At 39.5% G+C, this 18,472-nt stretch overlaps 1 protein-coding gene across 50 annotated transcripts in view; it reads left to right on the top strand.

The window, feature by feature from the left end:
- The window catches only part of LOC111862456 (longitudinals lacking protein), a 595,591-nt gene that overhangs the window by 7,985 nt on the left and 569,134 nt on the right, over window positions 1-18,472 (top strand). For all 50 annotated transcript variants that reach the window (XM_023847881.2, XM_023847889.2, XM_023847905.2 and 47 more), the window contains exon 4: window positions 12,739-12,828. In XM_023847881.2, coding sequence (XP_023703649.1) covers window positions 12,739-12,828 — 90 coding nt within the window. The remainder of the gene's footprint in view (window positions 1-12,738; window positions 12,829-18,472) is intronic.

Raw genomic sequence — 18,472 nt, 5'->3', positions numbered from 1 at the left:
ATTGGTCTGTCCGGGGTCATTATGATGATGGAGAATTTGGTGGAATGAAGGTTGACAGGGGAAACCGAAGTACTCGGAGAAAACCTGCCCCAGCGCCACTTTGTGCACCACAAATCCCACTTGAACAGACCCGGGATTGGACCTGGGCCTCCGCGGTGGGAAGCCAGCGACTAACCACTTGAGCTATGGCGTGGCCTGATGTGTTTCTATAATGGTTGATGTACTGATTTTTATAATGGACTAGCTAATCTGGAAATTTTAAGTATCTGCATACTTTCACCTTCCAGATTTCACAAACAACTGCAAAGTCTTTCTCATGGGCCTGCACTTTTCTAAAGCATTATATGCAATTTTTCATACTTCATTTGTTGCATATTTTAGCTGTTTTCATGGCATGGGTTGTCAAGTTGCGGTGGTCTGGGTTGTGACTAGTTTTGTGAGTGGTTACTAACATTTCAAAGGTATATAATGACTCTTTCTTCAGGGTTAATTGTGTAGGTTTAGAAATGAGCTTTGTTTTATAGTCTGGTAACAAGGAAGATGTTAATGGGTCATAAGGAAAGGGAGACCATTTTCACACTTTGGTTTTCCCCTGAAAACAGCAGGATCACAGAAAAGATCTGTTATTTTTCACAGTTTTGTGCCCGTGGCGATTAATCAATGAAGACTTCTTTATCTGTTCCTTTCCATTGACTTGAGCAGGGTGACTTTCTTTACCCTCATTTCCTGTAGTCCCTTGAACAGCTAGCTAGATTGTTACTTGCAAATAATAAGACAGTTGCCGAACAGACAGAAGATGGAGACGGTAGGTTTCCTCAGAAATCATGTGCACCCAAAACTCTGCGGGACAACAGGCCAAAAATACATTACTGAGTTGGGTGTATTAATATGGCTTCTTAAAGAAAGGTAACAAAAAGTTGCCCAAATATTTAAAATTCAAAAGGAAAGAATGATTTTATTCTGTCTTGCAGAGCAGCCATTTGCTGCTGTTAAGGTAATGTGCCAAGCATGGGATGTGTCATGTTGAACACTGAACTTGTTCATGAGAGAGAGCATCCAGGCTGTGATTATGAACTTCGTGGAGCAGAAGCTGTTATTCAAGAAGTTCTCTGGATTACTATATTAACCATGTTCACATTAGCCTGGAACTGGTCTGTACATGGAGTTGATGGAACACATCTGATGCTTAGTCTCGTCCTCACCACATACCAGTTTCTCCAGGCCAAAATGACGTACCCGAGTTGGGTGTATTAACATGGCTTCCTTAAGTGTGCTTACTACAGAGTGTTCCAAATATGTTGAGTAGGTGAATTGACATGAAACTTTATCCTTTTGGAAGAATAAATAGCAAGACTCAACCTTATCCTCGCCATGCACCGGCTCCTTCAGGCCAAAAATGACTTGCCCGAGTTGGGCGTGATAACATGATTTCTTTAAGTGTGGTTACTACAGAGTGTTCCAAATATGTAGAGTACATGAATTGTCATGAAACTTGGTGCTTTTTGAAGAATAAATAGCAAAGACTCAACCTTATCCTTGCCATGCACCAGCTCCTCCAGGCCAAAAATGACATGCCTGAGTTGGGCGTGATAACATGATTTCTTTAAGTGTGGTTACTACAGAGTGTTCCAAATATGTAGAGTACATGAATTGTCATGAAACTTGGTGCTTTTTGAAGAATAAATAGCAAAGACTCAACCTTATCCTTGCCATGCACCAGCTCCTCCAGGCCAAAAATGACATGCCTGAGTTGGGCGTGATAACATGATTTCTTTAAGTGTGGTTACTACAGAGTGTTCCAAATATGTAGAGTACATGAATTGTCATGAAACTTGGTGCTTTTTGAAGAATAAATAGCAAAGACTCAACCTTATCCTTGCCATGCACCAGCTCCTCCAGGCCAAAAATGACATGCCTGAGTTGGGCGTGATAACATGACTTCTTTAAGTGTGGTTACTACAGAGTGTTCCAAATATGTAGAGTACATGAATTGTCATGAAACTTGGTGCTTTTGGAAGAATAAATAGCAAGACTCAACCTTATCCTCGCCATGCACCAGTTCCTCCAGGCCAAAAATGACATGCCCGAGTTGGGCATAATAACATGGCTTCTTTAAGTGCTGTTACTGCAGTGTGTTCCAAATATATAGAATTGTCATGAAACTAGGACCTTTTGGAAGAATAGCAAGACTGCAGGAAAAAGAAGAATGCAGGTCTCATGTAAGGTGACTTAAGGCTTTTGTTTCTGTGAATGTGGCACTTTAGCCTGGCAGAAACTTACCAGTGTTCCTGAGGATTGTACAGCCTGTTTCTGGCTAGAGTTGTGAGTACTTCCCATTTAAATATGGAGGCAGTACTTCATGTTGAAATAGGCTACAGGCTGTCATCTTAAGAGCCAGTAATCAAGTGTCCAATTGGATGATTAATTTAAATATAAAAGTTGTAGGTACATTTGAACATGTTTGAGCACCTGAGAAGCTTAATTGAATTTGGTTGTGGCAGAAATATATGGAATGGTGGTTTTGGGGTGTGATGCATGTTTGTTTAGGTAAATTCTAGGCTAACACACTAATGGAAATAGAAATGATTGGATATTAGATATTTTGATCAAAATGATGATAATGGAAATTAAATTAAATGCTATTATTGGCATTTTTTTCCTGATGGGTTGACTGTTGTCTGATGTCTGCAGTAGTACATAGTGGCTTAACCCATTCATGATTGGATCTAAGTCTGTGTGTACCCTACCCTGATGTAATGTTTGTAAGTGTTCATCTTGGGTTAATATTTTAATTTGCTGAAGTTTTAATCAGAAGAAAATGAAAGATATGTACTGCTCTTACACGTAACAAATATATACAGGGTCATAAAAAAAGAATGCCGGAATTATAAGAAACTCGCTTAAAAACTGTTCAAATTTTAATTTTGATACACTCAGTTGATAGTAGGTAGCTCCCGACATTGAGATGGTTTTGAAGTAACCAGTCTATATAATTCGTACACAAGGCTGGCAACTTCCCAAGCTCTGCTAGTTTTACTTCCAAGTGCAAGTTAGTATCAGGCGAGATGTGAACTGCAGGAGAAGGCTGAGTCTTTTGTGGTATGCAAAATTGAAATAAGTCTTGTAAGAATAAAGGCATAATGGTTGTGAATGACATTTTTAATCTTTTTTGGAATTCTTAGTTCTTAACTCTGATCAGTGGATGGACTGGCTTCATACAGAGTGCTAATGTGCTCCACATTCTCTTCTGTGTTCGTGGTCAACCTGAAGATTTCTGTTTCCCAACATTTTCCTTTTCTTCGAACTGTTTCATCTGATGATTCACAGCCGTATCATCTGGTGCCTCTCCTGCATATAAACTTCGCCACTTTGCACTGTTGCAACCGATTTCAATTCTGCATTCCGTACAACAAACTCAGCCTTCTGTTGCACAGTCCACATCTTGCCTGACACTGGCTCACACTGGTAGGTAAAAGTAACAGGGCTCAGGAAGTCTGATGGCTAACCTTCTCTTGATCAGTCTACCGACAAAAGGATCTCAGTGTCGCTCGCTACACACTATCAACTGACCACATCGAAAACTTTTGTGTTCTTTTGCTGCATTTTAAAACTTTAATCATTTCAGTATGTTTAACAACTTTGAATGATAGGTTTTTAATAATTCTAACATTCGTTTTGGATGACCCTGTATTTAGCGCAAAATATGAGACTCAGGAAATCAGATGAGAAGTGGAGGTTTGTGTGGTAGCTCTTAGAAGCAACCTTCCAAATGCTAAGCACCTTCACAGTGAGGGCACCAAGAAAACCGTCTCTTACTGTTCCTTGTGAGTGGCCCACACACTGACTCTTTGAGGTCTAGACTTTTTCCTGATGGCAGTAATACTTTCTACATGATGGTTGAGGCGTGGCTGCTTTAACAGATGGGTACCAGCATACAGGACGAGGTAGTCTTAGGTCTGTTTTCCTCCACAAGTCCTTTGATGGTGGTCAAGCCAGAATATTAAGGGTTGGTTTCGCTTTTTACTCCAATGGAGTACTTGCAGTTACATTAACAGGGAATGCACTATTGCATTGAAATGTGTACTTTCTTTGACTAATTTACAAGAAACATGATTTTGGCACATGAATTTGAATAAGACTAGCTTCAAAAGTACATGCACAGTAGTCTTAAATAATATGTTACTTGAGCTACCCGGTATATTGACGATGGTGCTGTCATTGCTGTTAACGCTGAAAACAACAGTGTTGTGATACATAGTAAAAGCGAGTAAAGCAAAGCAGACCAGACCTTTTAACAGGCCATGAAGGCCCATAGGGTTGTGAGACGCTGAGGCTCCCATATTTTCTAGACAGTCTGCTCACAGATGACGGTAAGTTTGCCAGCCTTACGCGCTGTCCGCCCTTTAATTCCCAGGAAGATATCTGATACTCATTTCTGTTAGGCTGAGTCGACCACAGGGCCATAATACGGCTGGAAGGTTTAGGTAAATTTAAAAAAACCCACCGTGTCGAGATTTGATCCCGTGACCTTCAAGGTTGTATAGCATAGTGCCTCAACTATGCTACCGCATGCCACCGTGTTGTGATGCCATATAATATGATAGGTAGTAACCTTGCAGAGGAACCTACTGCTTTTGTCATCTTCCCTGACGATCAAGGCAGAAAATGTTGAGTCTACCGGACTTCCACGCGGAATCATTTGGCAGAAGGCTCTGCATACATAAAAATCTACCATCTTATGCTGAGCCATATCATTTTTCTCACAATATTCTGGCTGCTGTTGAGTAAGAAGTTGGAGGTCCCTTGACTAGATATGTTTTTGAGGTTTCATGTAAGGTCATTGGTGACCTTTGCAGTTAGTGGGAAACTAGATTCAGAGGTTAGGTAAAATATCCCCATTTCTTGTTCAACACTTGATGAATTTGTAAGTACCGAAGCTTCAGTGAGTGTCCGTCATTACAGTCCACATCATGCCGTCAGTCCCTGAAAGGAAAAGAAAGTCATTCTCCGTAGAAGACAAGAATAATCTGCATGATCGAGAGCGGGAAAAGTATGGCTGAAGTTTCAAGGGAAGTTGGATTGTCATCCTCCACTGTGTCAACTATTTGGAAAGGACGAGAATGTGTGAAAAGCGCCTTTGAGAAGAACATGTTGAGCAGTAAGAGGCTGCAGAGAGCGGCAGTGAGTTACGAAGTTGAATTTGAGTTGCTTCAATGGTATAATATGAAAATGAAAGAAAACGTGGACGTGAGCATGTCAGAGTTGCGAGAAAAGGCAGAGGAATTTGCTAAACTGCTAGGTGACGATTTTTTTTACGTTACCTATAGGTGGTTGGAGAGATTCAAAGCACGATATACAACTTGAGTGTTATGGGTGCTTAAATTAGGGGTGCTGACATGACTTTGATGTTCTGACCATAATTTGTCAGATTACTCGGATAAATTTCCTTAATAATATTCGAAAGTTATGCTAGACAATTCTGAAAGTGCGGTAGATGGTCTTTTTAGCTAGGAACAAAGACACTAAGTTACTGTAATTTGAAAACTATGAATGCTGGCACCTTATTTTTTTGTTCAAAAGATCCTGTTATGTTTAACAAAGTATGGGGTAAGTCAGTAAGTTAAAAATGGATGTAGAACTTAAATAAGAGAACTGATTTGAAAAATGCTTTTATTTCTCAACATAATCTCCCTGTACATTGAGGCACTTGTCCCATCTTCACAAGCCGCTGAAAACCAGCAGCATAAAATTCTTTGTGCTGCTGTTGGGACCAGGCTGTGACTTTAAGAGGGCCGAATAAATGGAAGGCGCTTGGAGCCACGGAGATTGTCACAGAGGCAAATGTGCATTGGGTTGATGACTTAATCCGAGCATACAGAAGGGTAACTATAGACACTGCTGTTGGTTGTTCACACAGCATGGCCTATCTCATAATGCATGACAGGTTAGGTTTTCACAAAGTCTGCACGATACGTGCAGCTCATGCTGACCCCATAACACAAAATGCAAAGAATGGATCTGGCATTACAGCATCTCAATCGCTATCATGATGATGGACATCCGAATTGTCACAGGTGGTGAGTCTTGGGTTTATTACGAGCCCGAGACGAAGTGTGCATCAATGCAGTGGAAACATCCTGCATCATCATTTGGCTAAACATTTTCCTGATGATGTAGCTGTAGAAAGGGAAGTGAAAGCCTGGTTCTGACAGCAGCCCAAAGAATTTTATGCTGCTTGTTTTCAGCGGCTTGTGGAAAGATGGGACAAGTGCCTCGCCTCAGTGTACAGGGAGATTATGTTGAGAAATAGAAGCATTTTTCAAATCAGTACTCATTTATTTGTTCTATATCCATTTGTAACTACGGCACTTACCTACGTACATACACAAAGTAACAAATTTAGGGTTACATTTCTGAAGTTAATTTCTTTTCTAAATTAGACAAAGCAGAAAGTGAGAAATCGACAAAGAGTTCTGAGGTTGAACATACTATGAAAAGGGTCTTTTGAACACCTGTTCAGTGCTTGGCATTGTGGTATTTTACTTAGCATGAGGTACTGTAATTTTGTAATAACAAAGTCGTGACAGTGCTTGCTCATATGGTCTGGTCATAGCTGTCATTTGCTGTTATGTGTGTGACTTTTAAGGTCGAATTAGCTTTGCAAAAAGCTGCTTGTTTTATTTTTGGCCACTGCTTACAATTTGCCATCTTTGTGTCATGCCACACAGGATGGTGGGTGATTTATATTTGTTAGAATTGGTTGGTTGAATGCTTAATCCAATTTACAGACTCAGTGTAATGTCGAATAAGAGATTGATTGGTGAATGGATAAACCTGCTGCCGCTGACAGTAGGTTTCTTTCCTTCCAGGGTGCCTGGGTCAGCTGTATTCGCTGATCCAGCGACACGTCCCCCCTCCCCTCCCATTTGAAGCCCCCTTGGTGTCAGAGCCTCCCCCAGCCCAACTTGAAGCCGCAGATCTGACAGATGCCACTGTTGATAGCTTGCTCCGTTCGCTCGCAGGCGACGTCATGTTTCGTAAATATTCTGTGCAAAATGTGACTCGTGCGTTGGAAGCAGTCCTGAAACAAGGCATGACTGTGAGCGAAGCATCTCTGAGATTTGGAATCAAGCGGTCCACTCTGCAGTTCTATCTGAAGAAGTTGAATGTTGTAATGAGAAAGTCAACCATTAGATTCCACCAGGATGAGTCTTATTTCTACGTTTAGCTTGTGATTATGAACTTCAAGGTGCAAGAACTGAATATTCTGCATTTAGCTTAAGATCATGAACTTCCAAAGTGCAAGAACTGAACAATCTCCGTAGCTTAGGGCCAGAGTCGTTGACTTTGTCTTCATGACGTAAAATGTCTGTCATGTGTTCTTATTTTATGTTGAAACATTGAGAAGTACTTAATGTATTAGATAACCTTGTTTGTTTTAGCAGGACATTCAGACTGTGTTTAGAATCATTTGTTGCAGATGCTGTAAGAATGCAATTACTCTAACACGAAAGTTAATCAGTAGATATGAAGCGTGGGCATTTTGTCAGCACTGCCCATGGTTTGGACAATTTTTAAATGCCCTGGGAGGAAGGAATTAGATAATAGTGATATCCTTGAGAGGATGCCAGCTAAATGTACAGTCCACATTATAATGTATGGCCATGTCATGCCTCAGGCCTTATAAGCACTGGCTTCGCTGCAGGGCCTTCGGTTAAGTCCCAGGATGCTTCCTGTGGAATCTAGTGAATTGGAGCAAAGCCCCCCCCCCCCAATTTGTTCAGGCCTTAACATTTTTACCTTTGCTCCATACTTTGCACTGCCCCCACCCCCCCAAGGCATATGATGGCCCTAACTAGGCAAACATGATGCCTTTGATCTGATTTTTAAGTTTGGAACTTCATTCTGATCTTGGTAGTTAGCAGAGTATGGAAGTAGTATTTTTGGGGTAATCAGTGCGGGTGGAATGCAGTGCTGGAAAGTAAGTTAACTTGGGGGGGGGGTTTCCTTAATTCTGTCCTTTAAAAAAGATGCCATTTGAATTTATGGACTTTGTGTCTGCCAAGAATGATTAAATATAATTTATCTCAATTTTTCTGTGTGAATGTGATAGCTAATGACCTATGTGTGTATTCTGTTGACTTTGTGTTTTGTTTTTGGGAGCGCTTCCTGCTGCTACCTTGTTGGGATTTCTTTCATGGAAGTGTTAAGTGACAGTTGTGAAACAAAATAAAATAATGTGATTTGTTATTTTGAGGTTCTTAATGTATTTTAAATTGTTTGGCCTGTATACACAGTTTCTAGGGGTGAAATATATTTCAACATGGCTTCGGTAACAACCAGGTGTATATACATTCTTGGCAGTAACTGTTCTTCATCTTTGTTGTAAATAACACTAAGATTTGAGGTTTTATGGCAGTGAAGATGCACTTTGAGGTCTTTCTGGGTTGTAATGCTGTGTAATCTGGTTTGTGGGTTCTCACCTTCCAGACTGCACATTCTTGTAACCCAGTGTGATATGAATTTTGGGAGTCAGACACAGATTTTCAGGCAGGTGTTTACATCCCGGTAGAGACAAGATATCTTTCCGTGGCTGCGTGTGCAGAGAGCGCTAGGGTCTGTTTCTCCAGGAGTAAAGTTTCGGGAGCATGAAGCTAATAACTCATATGCAAGTGGTGCTCATGCTGGGAATGGTGGAGCTATAAGTCCACACCCACATCTTCATGGCATGTTGAATCATCAAATTCCAGGGATATCACCACGTTTTTTCGTGTCTTTCAATGTGGTAGGCCTGTCCAAATTGTGGGTGCTAGGTGGTCATGGAGAATTACTGGGATTTCCTCCATTTCTCTGCTCATTTTGTATCCATCTTTCCTTGTTTCTTCCTGCACCTTTTCTGATCATCTTTCTTCCATCAGCGCTTGTTAGAAAGGGGTAAGTTCTTTGATACTTCGGCCACAAATGTACGTTGTCCTCACCGCAGATGATAAAGGAGAGAAATCAGCAGTTCATGGAATGGGAAATTGCCTCATTGTAGTTTAATGTGCCACCTCACCATGAACTGACGTGGATGGTGAGTGAGAAAGGAGCCTTAACTGCCAGAGCAAGGCGTGCCAGCATCTGAGTTCCTTTCTCTTTCCGTACCCCTAATCCAGTGGTAAAAGCAAAGTAAAGCTATCCCTGTAACAGGCCCTGGAGGCCCATAGGGTTGTGAGACGTTGAGGTTCCCACTATCTAGACAATCGGCTCAAAGACGGCGGTAAGGTAATCCAGTGGTCTCAACCTCTTTTTTTTTTTTTTAAAGCTTGTGGCCCACTTCCAAGTTTCATTCACTTCTCTGCCCCCCACCCCTCATTGTTTATAATGTAATATAATATGTACTTTATCAACTGCACTTTTATTTATAACACATTTGTTTGTAATATAAGAAATGTTAATTAATTGGAAAATTTATGACTGCCCTATTTAAGAATTTTTTTAAAGATGTGAAAAATGTACAAGGTTAGTATTAATAAAAATTACTTCAGAAGCTATTCAGCTTAAAATAAATACAAAACTGCTGTAATTCACAAAATTTTGCTTTTGTAGAGGGAAGGTATGGAAATTCTGTTCAAAGGTAATATATTTTTAATGAAAGTTCAGGTTATTATGAAATGTAATGCTTGGTTGAAAAATAGTAGATGGAGTTTGAAACGTACCTGCAAAGTAGAGAAGTGCCACAGTAATAGGACACTGAGTACTGAACTGAAGAATATCTGAAATTTGCTGAAAAGGAAAATATATATATTTTTTTTTCCAGTTAACCAGTTCGTTAGGGTTTTGCCCACTCCTGCGCTTGGAATTCCCAGATCTGAGGTAGTGGTTTAAGTACAGTAGGTTCTGTCCCTTCTAAATAAGGTATAGGAAAACAAGGATATTGAGTTATATTTACTGACCATTTGGAATTTTTTTTTATATTTTTAATTGTAGAAGTGAAATTTTTGTGGCTCATGGAACAGTTTCCATGGCCCCCCATTTCTCAGACTTTTGCCTGTGTTCCCTCCGAAATATGGCATGGCCCCTGTTGTGAACCATTGCTCTAACCAACCATCCCCATTCCCCTTCATTTTACATTTTGTCATTCTGGTCTTTGTATTCTCAGTAACCTAGTAGGGATGCCTTGTCTACCTAAGCTAGATATGACCTGGCTGTTGTTTTTCATTACATAACACATTTTTCATCCCAAGTATTTTATTTATTCTGGTTTCTAGTTTTTTTTGAGGTGGCTCCTAACTATATAAGGAAATATATGGGCCTGCAATACATGTTTGCTAATTGTATTGGATTAATGAAACTGGTGATTTAGCAGTCGAGCCAGGGTTGTCATCTTCACTGGTACAGAATCGATTTACAGTGTGATTATTTGGATTTTCTAAAACTGTCCTTTGTCATCTACATTTTTAGGGAGTGGTTTGAACTGTGTACATATTTTGGTAACTACTTGTAGAAGTAATTTTTATTAATAATTTGTAACAATTTGTCTGCTTCATGCGAAAAGAAAGTGGGAGTTTATGCAAATTAAGATGTCAACCTCTGGAAATTTGGACAAATTTTATGGATGCTGATGGCTGATGTATATAAATTTTTAATTTTTGTAGTAGCAAATGTAAAGTGGTTGCAATAAATTCAGCACTGGGGATGCTGCATACAGTTACTGCATAGTCCGTTATTCATGATGTTGTCTAAGTGTTAATAAACGAAAACATGCCTTGGAGTAGAACGGAAACGTGTGATTACCAGAATATGATGGCATTCTGTGGAGCTGAATGGTCAGCTCAGTGTGTTGAGCGATGTGGAAGGAAATACGCGACATAATATTAAGGCTGAAAATGTAACAACCTTAAGATGGTGTAGATTGGAGGATAAGTAGTACAGGAAATGGGGCTTTTGTAAATGCTAATTAATTTCATATTATGGCTTTACAACCCTTTGTTGAGCCTTGGCCACTTTTTAAGTTTTGGTAGGTCTTTGACGGGGATCAGCCTGTCACACAGAACACCACCAATGGAAGAAACGTGCGCAATACAGACATACATGCGTTTATTGGGTTTTGAATGCAGGATTACAGCATTCAAGCAAGCAAAGACAGTTTATGCGTTAGACAGTATGGCCACTGTGAGCAGCAGTTTACATTCTTATAGGTTGGGAAATTTCTTGGCAGAATATCTGTTGGGTTCTCACGACTAACTCCATGATCGCATATTTGCAGTTGTTTTACATGTTGGGAAGTGTTGGCAGTTTCGTATTGGGGTCGAGTCTTAGTATTCCTGCATATTTTGTAAGTTGGGAGTTGTAGGACAAGAACACAAGTGAAGTTTTTTCTGGTAGTGGTCTGGCGGAAGATGGGATTATGAAATTCTCCATGGGTTATGTGAACTTTTGCGACTGTTAACATATGGTTTACAAAAAAAATTGCCACGTCTTTCTGTTGGGTTATTCACCAGTAAGTGTTTATAAATTCTTAAATAACATCCACTGTTGAACAGCCCGCAGTTGGACGTCCACAAACTGGTGTACAAAATTGACCTGGCAGAATACCCACACATGGAGTACAGTGTAGGATAATTCATGTGTAGCCTTTTTAATGTCAGAATGTGTGAGGGTTAGTTAAACTACCCCCCACCCCATGTGTGAATGACTACAAATGTGGTTTAGTGACTACAGAAATATGAGTAACAAAAGACTTTTCTGTTAAAATTTGTTATTCATTTAATGTTTCCCTATGGGATTTAGAATTCAGCATTTTTTAATCATACCCCCCCTCCCAGTAGAAAAATCTTCACATCCGGGGGGGGGGCTGGCTCCTACAGGACGATCCATGTTAAAATTGAAATTCCAAAGGAAGAAGAAAATAATGAAATTGTTCTTTGAAAAGAGTGAACGTAATATTTTGGATGGGATAGAACCGAAAATGCCAGGTGTCGCAAGATAAAATCCGTAAATTTTGAATGGGTTACAGCTGTTGAAGCAAAATTTGAGGGTATCTGAAATGCACAGTTGACACAGTATCATGATATTAATTTTTTGAGCAGGCTGTAGATGTTGAAAAATGTTTTGTACATTTTTGGTATGACAAGATTTGCCGTTATACCTAATGAGCCATGATAACTCAGTTGCTGTACTGACTAGGCTGTGGGTAGACAAACAAGAAATTGGGGTTTGGTTACCTGCAGCAAGAAGGATTTTTCTTTTAATAATGTGCAGAGTTCTCTGATGACCAAAGCTTGTTGCATATGAAGACTGCTTGAATTCAGAGAAACTTTTTTGATGGGTTAATGTAATCTTGCATACAAAAAAATTCTGTGCCTGCACAGTGTGACCTTTATTAGTCTGAGTTCTGAATACGTGTGAGATAAGCAGAATGGACTGCAGTCTGAAGGTTTTTTTTTCCTGAACAGAATGATGTAATGCAGTAGGCTTGTATTGGGCAATTGCATCCTTTGAATTTTGGTCAGGACACTGGCTGTTGTAGTTTTTTTTTATTTTTACTGTCTTATATGCAAATGCAGGGATAATACACAAGTTAAGGCTTGCTCATTCATTATTCATGCTCTCATTAAGTGCTGTATAGTCAAGATAACCCACAAATATTTAAGGTACACAGATCTTGAGAAGGTTGCTTCACATGGCTGCAAGTGATGGTGAAAATGTGTTGGTGTCATGGATTGATGTTCTGTATTTGCGTTGGTTGGTTTGCAGGTTTTGCACCATGGCACATGGCGGACCAGTCAAGGGATGAGGTATTCATGGCAGCGCAAGAATCTGTTGGAGCTCACAGGGATTCGCAAGGTAAGATTTAAATGCCAGCTATATTCCTTTGCTTAGGAATCACAGGGCAGTACATGTTTCAGTTAAAGCTCAGCTTGCTACTGCTGTACTTGTGTGCTATGGCTGCCAAGTGAATGTGCAGGTTTTCTTTCCCAGTCAGGCAAAAGGTTCCAGTGCAGCTATTTTCTTGAGCACAAAAGTTTCATTGACATTGGTGGCAAAAAGTTGTAATGTGTCTACATTTGTCTCAATACTTTTCATTCAAAATGTTTGTTTATGTGAGGATCTGCATTCAGATACTGCAGTATGTATTCGCATATATTTTTAGTTTTTGCTTTGAGAAGTAAATTCAAGTATACAAATAAAAAAATAAATGTTACAATTTGCTGAAGGCACTTGTTTTGGAAATTGAGATTCACCTGAATTTGCATTCTGTTAGGGGTATTGCCCTGTGGTTCCTTTTGTTACCAGTGATCATGGTCAGATTTAAAATTCCTGCCATTCAAGTAACTCCAGCCTCTGAATCAGTGCAGAATACCCCTCTCTTCAGCTTCAACAACGTGCGTCGTGGAGCATCGAACGTGGATTGTGACCCCTCCCCATGCATGCCTAGACGAAGTGTGGGGTTGTGCAGATTATTCTTACGGCCCAGTAATTAAAATTATTATAAGATATTTTTAAATGCAGTTTTTATCTGGTTTAGTTTCCTGTAGAAAAATAGACATGCATGTAGGTATTTTTAGTGATAGTTAATGCTGTTGAAATCAGTGTGAAGGTTTTCTTGGTTGTCAAAGATGTCTAGGTTTATTTCAGTGCAGAGTAAAGTGGCTTGTGATGACGTTAAAAGTTACCAAATGTAGGAGGACATGGAAAGTTTGGAGAACCCTTTTCATGTGTCCACTTCAGACCATCGCAGCGACATAAATGTAAAAGTTTACATTAAAATGGTGAAGAATCAGAAATTACATTTTATGCAAAGATTATGTGTACTATGCATATGGTATGAAACTTCAAGCAGATTAAGCTTAACCAGTTGATGTAATTTGGCCTGGAATGGTAGGGGGGGGTATTATGGGTGGGTGAGCAGGCACTGCAGTGCAGTGAATGAAGCTGGTTGCCTATCCCAGCCATGCGCTGGCAGGCAGGCAGGCAGCCTTGCTGGGAGAGGAGAACAGTAAAAAATCCATAAAAGCTGCAAATCAATAGCAGGGCAGGCTCAGTAACTACCCCTTGCATCTCCACCCCAGACTGTCTGCCTGTATCCCATGACTATCCAGCTGGTTGTAACCTTCCCTAGTTATTCAGGTCAGTTGTGTACTTAAAGGGGGGGCAGAGAACTCCACATTTACCCACACTTACACATTTAAGCAATGTCTGCCCTCATTTTATAAACGTTTTTAAACATGTGAACTCCAGATTCTGACTTACCTTTTTATTGTTTATTAAATAACTCCACAAATCCTGTACAGGGGCTTTAGCACCCATAGGATATAGAGCTAGTCAAACTTATACATTTAGAAACATGTTGTAATAGATATGGAATTACATGCACTTGACTTTTTTTTTTTTTTAAATTCAAGCATTGATGGAGCCAATACACAAACATTGCAAAGCTCAGTATAATTATGCTGGTCTGTATTCTTGGCCATCATCTGGAACAGGCTTCAGGTCATCTGGAAACAAAATTAATGAAACAGAGTAGGAATAGATGTTAGCCTGAGCTGCATTCAGAAAGAGATCGGAATGAAAGATAGTTCAGGATAGAAGGGAATAGAGTCAGGGCAGAGACAAAGAGAAATTCTACCCAATAGCAGGAGAGGATGGTAGAGAGGAAGGGGAACGTTGGAAAGAAAGGGACATTAGGACAGAGATTAAATGAGCGTTGTGTTGCAAGGAAGACAGAGCTTTCCCTTGTCACATTGTTAACAGAAATGTATTAGCTGCGTGAGTCAGATATATTGAACAGACAAAGAGGAAAGATGGAAATGAAAGATAAAAAAAGACATGGGATTCAGGAGGCAGAGAAATAGGAACCAAAAAGGACACAATGCCTAGTACAGAGAATGAAGACCTTAAGAAAGGAGGAAAAAGAAAGAGGATGGATACTGGGTGGGGTAAAAAGATGGCAATGCGACAAAAGAACAAAGTAGAGAATGAGGAGGGTATATGTAGGGAAGGGAAGAGCTGAAGTACAAAGAAGCCTGGAGCAATGTAGAATAGAGGAACAGTTGAAGGGAAAAATGAAAACTGGCTGGAGGACCTTTAAGTATATTTGCTGCTGTAAGCCTGATGTGACTTCATAGCAGAGCCCAGACAATGCTAGGTCATTCACAATACTGATTTGGAGGGTGAGAGTAGGATAAGCTTGATATGAATGGAAGTGCATAAGCTTTGCTGTAATTGGCTGACCTGTAGAGAACAGCGTCGTAGGTATCTGTGAACTTCCGAAGTGTGGACTTAGTGGGTAAAGGAAACGAGGGTATAGTCCTTGTGTGTGCTGTAGAGGATGAGCACGGTGTCTTGGCTGAGTTTTATAGAGCTGAGCCTGGGGAAAGGGGCTTCATCATAGGTGAGGGGGTGAGACTGTTGTGTGATACCATGAATGTGGGACAGAGAAAGGAGGGCAGAAGATAAAAAGTAGGACAAGGAGTCCGTGACGGGACCTTGTAGGGTTTCCAGAAAGATGTAACCTCATAGAATTTTCGTGCAGTAAGTTACCACATTTTTATGTATTTGTTTCTTACAAATGGGGTGGGAAAAACTGTCACTACTACTAGTGTGGCAGAGTAGTAGTATCGATCTGCCATAGGTTAATATACAGGTAAAGTAAGTGTAAGTAGGTTGGTTTTAAGATTATGCAAGTTGGACTGCTCCATAGCATATTTATACATAAAATACATTTTTATTCATGTCATTCAAAATTCAAGAATTGAGTTGCGTCCCATTTCCTCCAGATGATTTGACAGCGTGGGATGAGCCAAGGTAGGGTGCAGAGAGGGGTAGTACATTTAGCTTGTCAGAGACTGGAGGATGTTTTGATAGTATATGGGGTTGTTCAGACTTTTTAACCAGATACAAAAATGAATGCGAGTCTGGAATTGGGTGAGATGTATTTAGGTTGGAGAGTTGTGGTTTGAAGCAAAGTCTCTAAATAATTTATGTCTGTAATGTTAACTTCGAAAGTGATAAAACTCTGCTCTGAATTTTTTTCAAAATTTAGCTGGAGATGTTCTATAGGAAGAAACTGACCATGGTCCTGGGATTTTGTTAGTAAAGACTGCATTTTCTATTATGTGCAGTGGTGTGTATCTGCTCCCTGTTTTATCTAGATTTGGAAAACCATGCAGATTGTCATCAGTTTTAATGACTTATTTTGTCAAAATTCTTTGAGCAGTATTGGTTCACCACTGTAAACAGTAGGAAGTAGCAATAGGCAGTGTTTTATTATATCAAGTGTTGAATTACATGAATATTGTTGATTTGATTGGGTATTGGCCTTCTATGACCTGTCTTATGTTTTTTTTATAAGCATGCCTGCTTTTCATGAGTACACATAAGTCTACATACATTTTTACTGCGGATATCTTGTCCATATTTCTGTGTACAATGATGGCCTTACTGCTGTTGATTTGGTACTTGCTTTTAATACATTCATTATAAATAAGTACTTCCCCAACCTTACTAAAATACCATTTTGTATAGTTGCTAGGTGTGTTGGTGCAAAGGGTACTCATTTTATATTCTATTGTAGGTAAATAATGTACATAAAAAGAGGAACTAACCAACTTAAAGGTCTGAGTGAGAAGTGTTTCTTTACAGTAAGTACAGAATTCTCCACAGAAGATGTTTAATTGGAAGAAAAGTTGGCATTCCTGAGTGTGCCAACTGCTGTTTGGAAATGTGCAACCCTGTGTTCACAATATGAAGTGAGAAGATTTTTCTGAAAATCACGTATCCATTTTTCTTTGACTTTTATAAAAAAATCGATCATTCCAAGAATTTTTTAGAAACTTGCTGCTGAAGATTTTTTTTTGCGAAGTTCAATTAAAACGTCTCTTGAATGATGAAATTCTATGCCGTGAAGAATGCTGCTGGACTCGAAGAAGTGGGAAATTGCAATTTGTGGAAGGCCTTAGAAGATTTTAAGCACAATGGGCATGGACTTCATTCTTGGAAAATGGTGGGTAACTTTTTTTTTTGGCTATAGGTTTTAAGGCATTCCTTATGTTTATAGATTGTGTATGGTTTTAAATAATTTCTCTACATGTGTGTGTGTGTGTGGGTTTATATATATATGACATCGTGATTTGTGTTTCGAGGATGAGATTTCACACATTAATGCTGTATGTGTGACATCTGTCATTTATCTTCCATGACATGCTTTATGCGATTTCGAGATGGAGTTTTTGAATATACACTGTACATTATGTTCAGTGATTGCACATTTATAAATTTGAACGTAATGGATACTGTTTGGCTGCATTCATTATGTTTTTGTTAATGGAATGAGAATACTGTGTTGTGAATGTTGTGTTGAGTGTGATGGAATTTCTGTGTTGCAATGTTGAAGCTTCTGTGCTGAACCCAGTATTGAACGAAGCTTCTATGTTACGCAGAGCATTGAAGTTTCTCAGTCGGGCGCAGTACTACAAGGTTCTTAGTGACCATAGTGTGTGGGATTTTATGTGGAGCACAACATTGAAACTCGCTTCATCAACATTGAAGGTTCTAGTTTGAGTGTACCATACAGATTGTGCCCTGTGCAAGATGTTGGTACTGTTTGAGCATAGCATTGAACCTTCTGTGTTGGGGTGTTATGTTGAACCACATGTTAAGATTAATTGTTACTTTCTTGTTGAACAAAGTATGGAAGTTTCTGTATTGCGCTTATGTCGAAGTTCTTTTTCTGTATTCAGCTCAATGTACTGAGTACAATATAGAATATTCAATATTGAGCATAACATTGAAAGAGTTTGTGTTGAGCATAATCTTGAAGGTTTCACATTTAGTGTGGCCTCACCTTCTGTATTGAGTGTAATCTTGAAGCTCCTGTATTGGGCGTAATTTTGGAGCTTCTCGTAAGTTTGAAGAGCACTGAAGGAGGAAATAGAAGATGAGCCGTTCATTGAAGTAAATCAGAAGATGGATCTTCAATTGGCTGAGCTGGTTGCATTGAAATTCAGGTAATAATGCTTTTTCTTTCACTCAGTTTTAAGTATGTAAACATTGCTGTTTATTTTGAAAGGGAATGTAATGTGAGATTTTTATGTTTGAGGAATTACTTCAGTTAGTCTTTGACATGGTATTTTGCTGTATTCCATTCTTTATTAGCAAGTTTTGAATCGAAGGTTCTTGATTTGAGGAAGTAAAGCTGTATTAGACATGTCTGGAATATCCTTAATGGAAGCATTGAGGAAGAGGAACTCGCCTGAAGGTTAAGATGCCTTGAACACACGGGTTCAGGGTTACTCAAGTAATGTATTGATCTGAGATTTTAGTTATATTCGGTTTATTTGATGCAATGTCTGTGTGACTTGGTCTCCAGTACTGCAGAAGAAAACGTGGAAAGTCTGTAGATCATTCTGTTTTTTGAAGTTGTCTATTTGATGTATGTCCCCCCCCCAATCCTGTGATTGAAGTGACATCACAATCAGTGAAAGGCTTA

Source organism: Cryptotermes secundus, unplaced genomic scaffold (assembly GCF_002891405.2).
Source record: "Cryptotermes secundus unplaced genomic scaffold, Csec_1.0 scaffold816, whole genome shotgun sequence".
NCBI classification, from domain to species: domain Eukaryota; kingdom Metazoa; phylum Arthropoda; class Insecta; order Blattodea; family Kalotermitidae; genus Cryptotermes; species Cryptotermes secundus.
The sequence above is the reverse complement of the archived record's forward strand: the minus strand, read 5'-3'. Positions and strand labels throughout refer to the sequence as shown.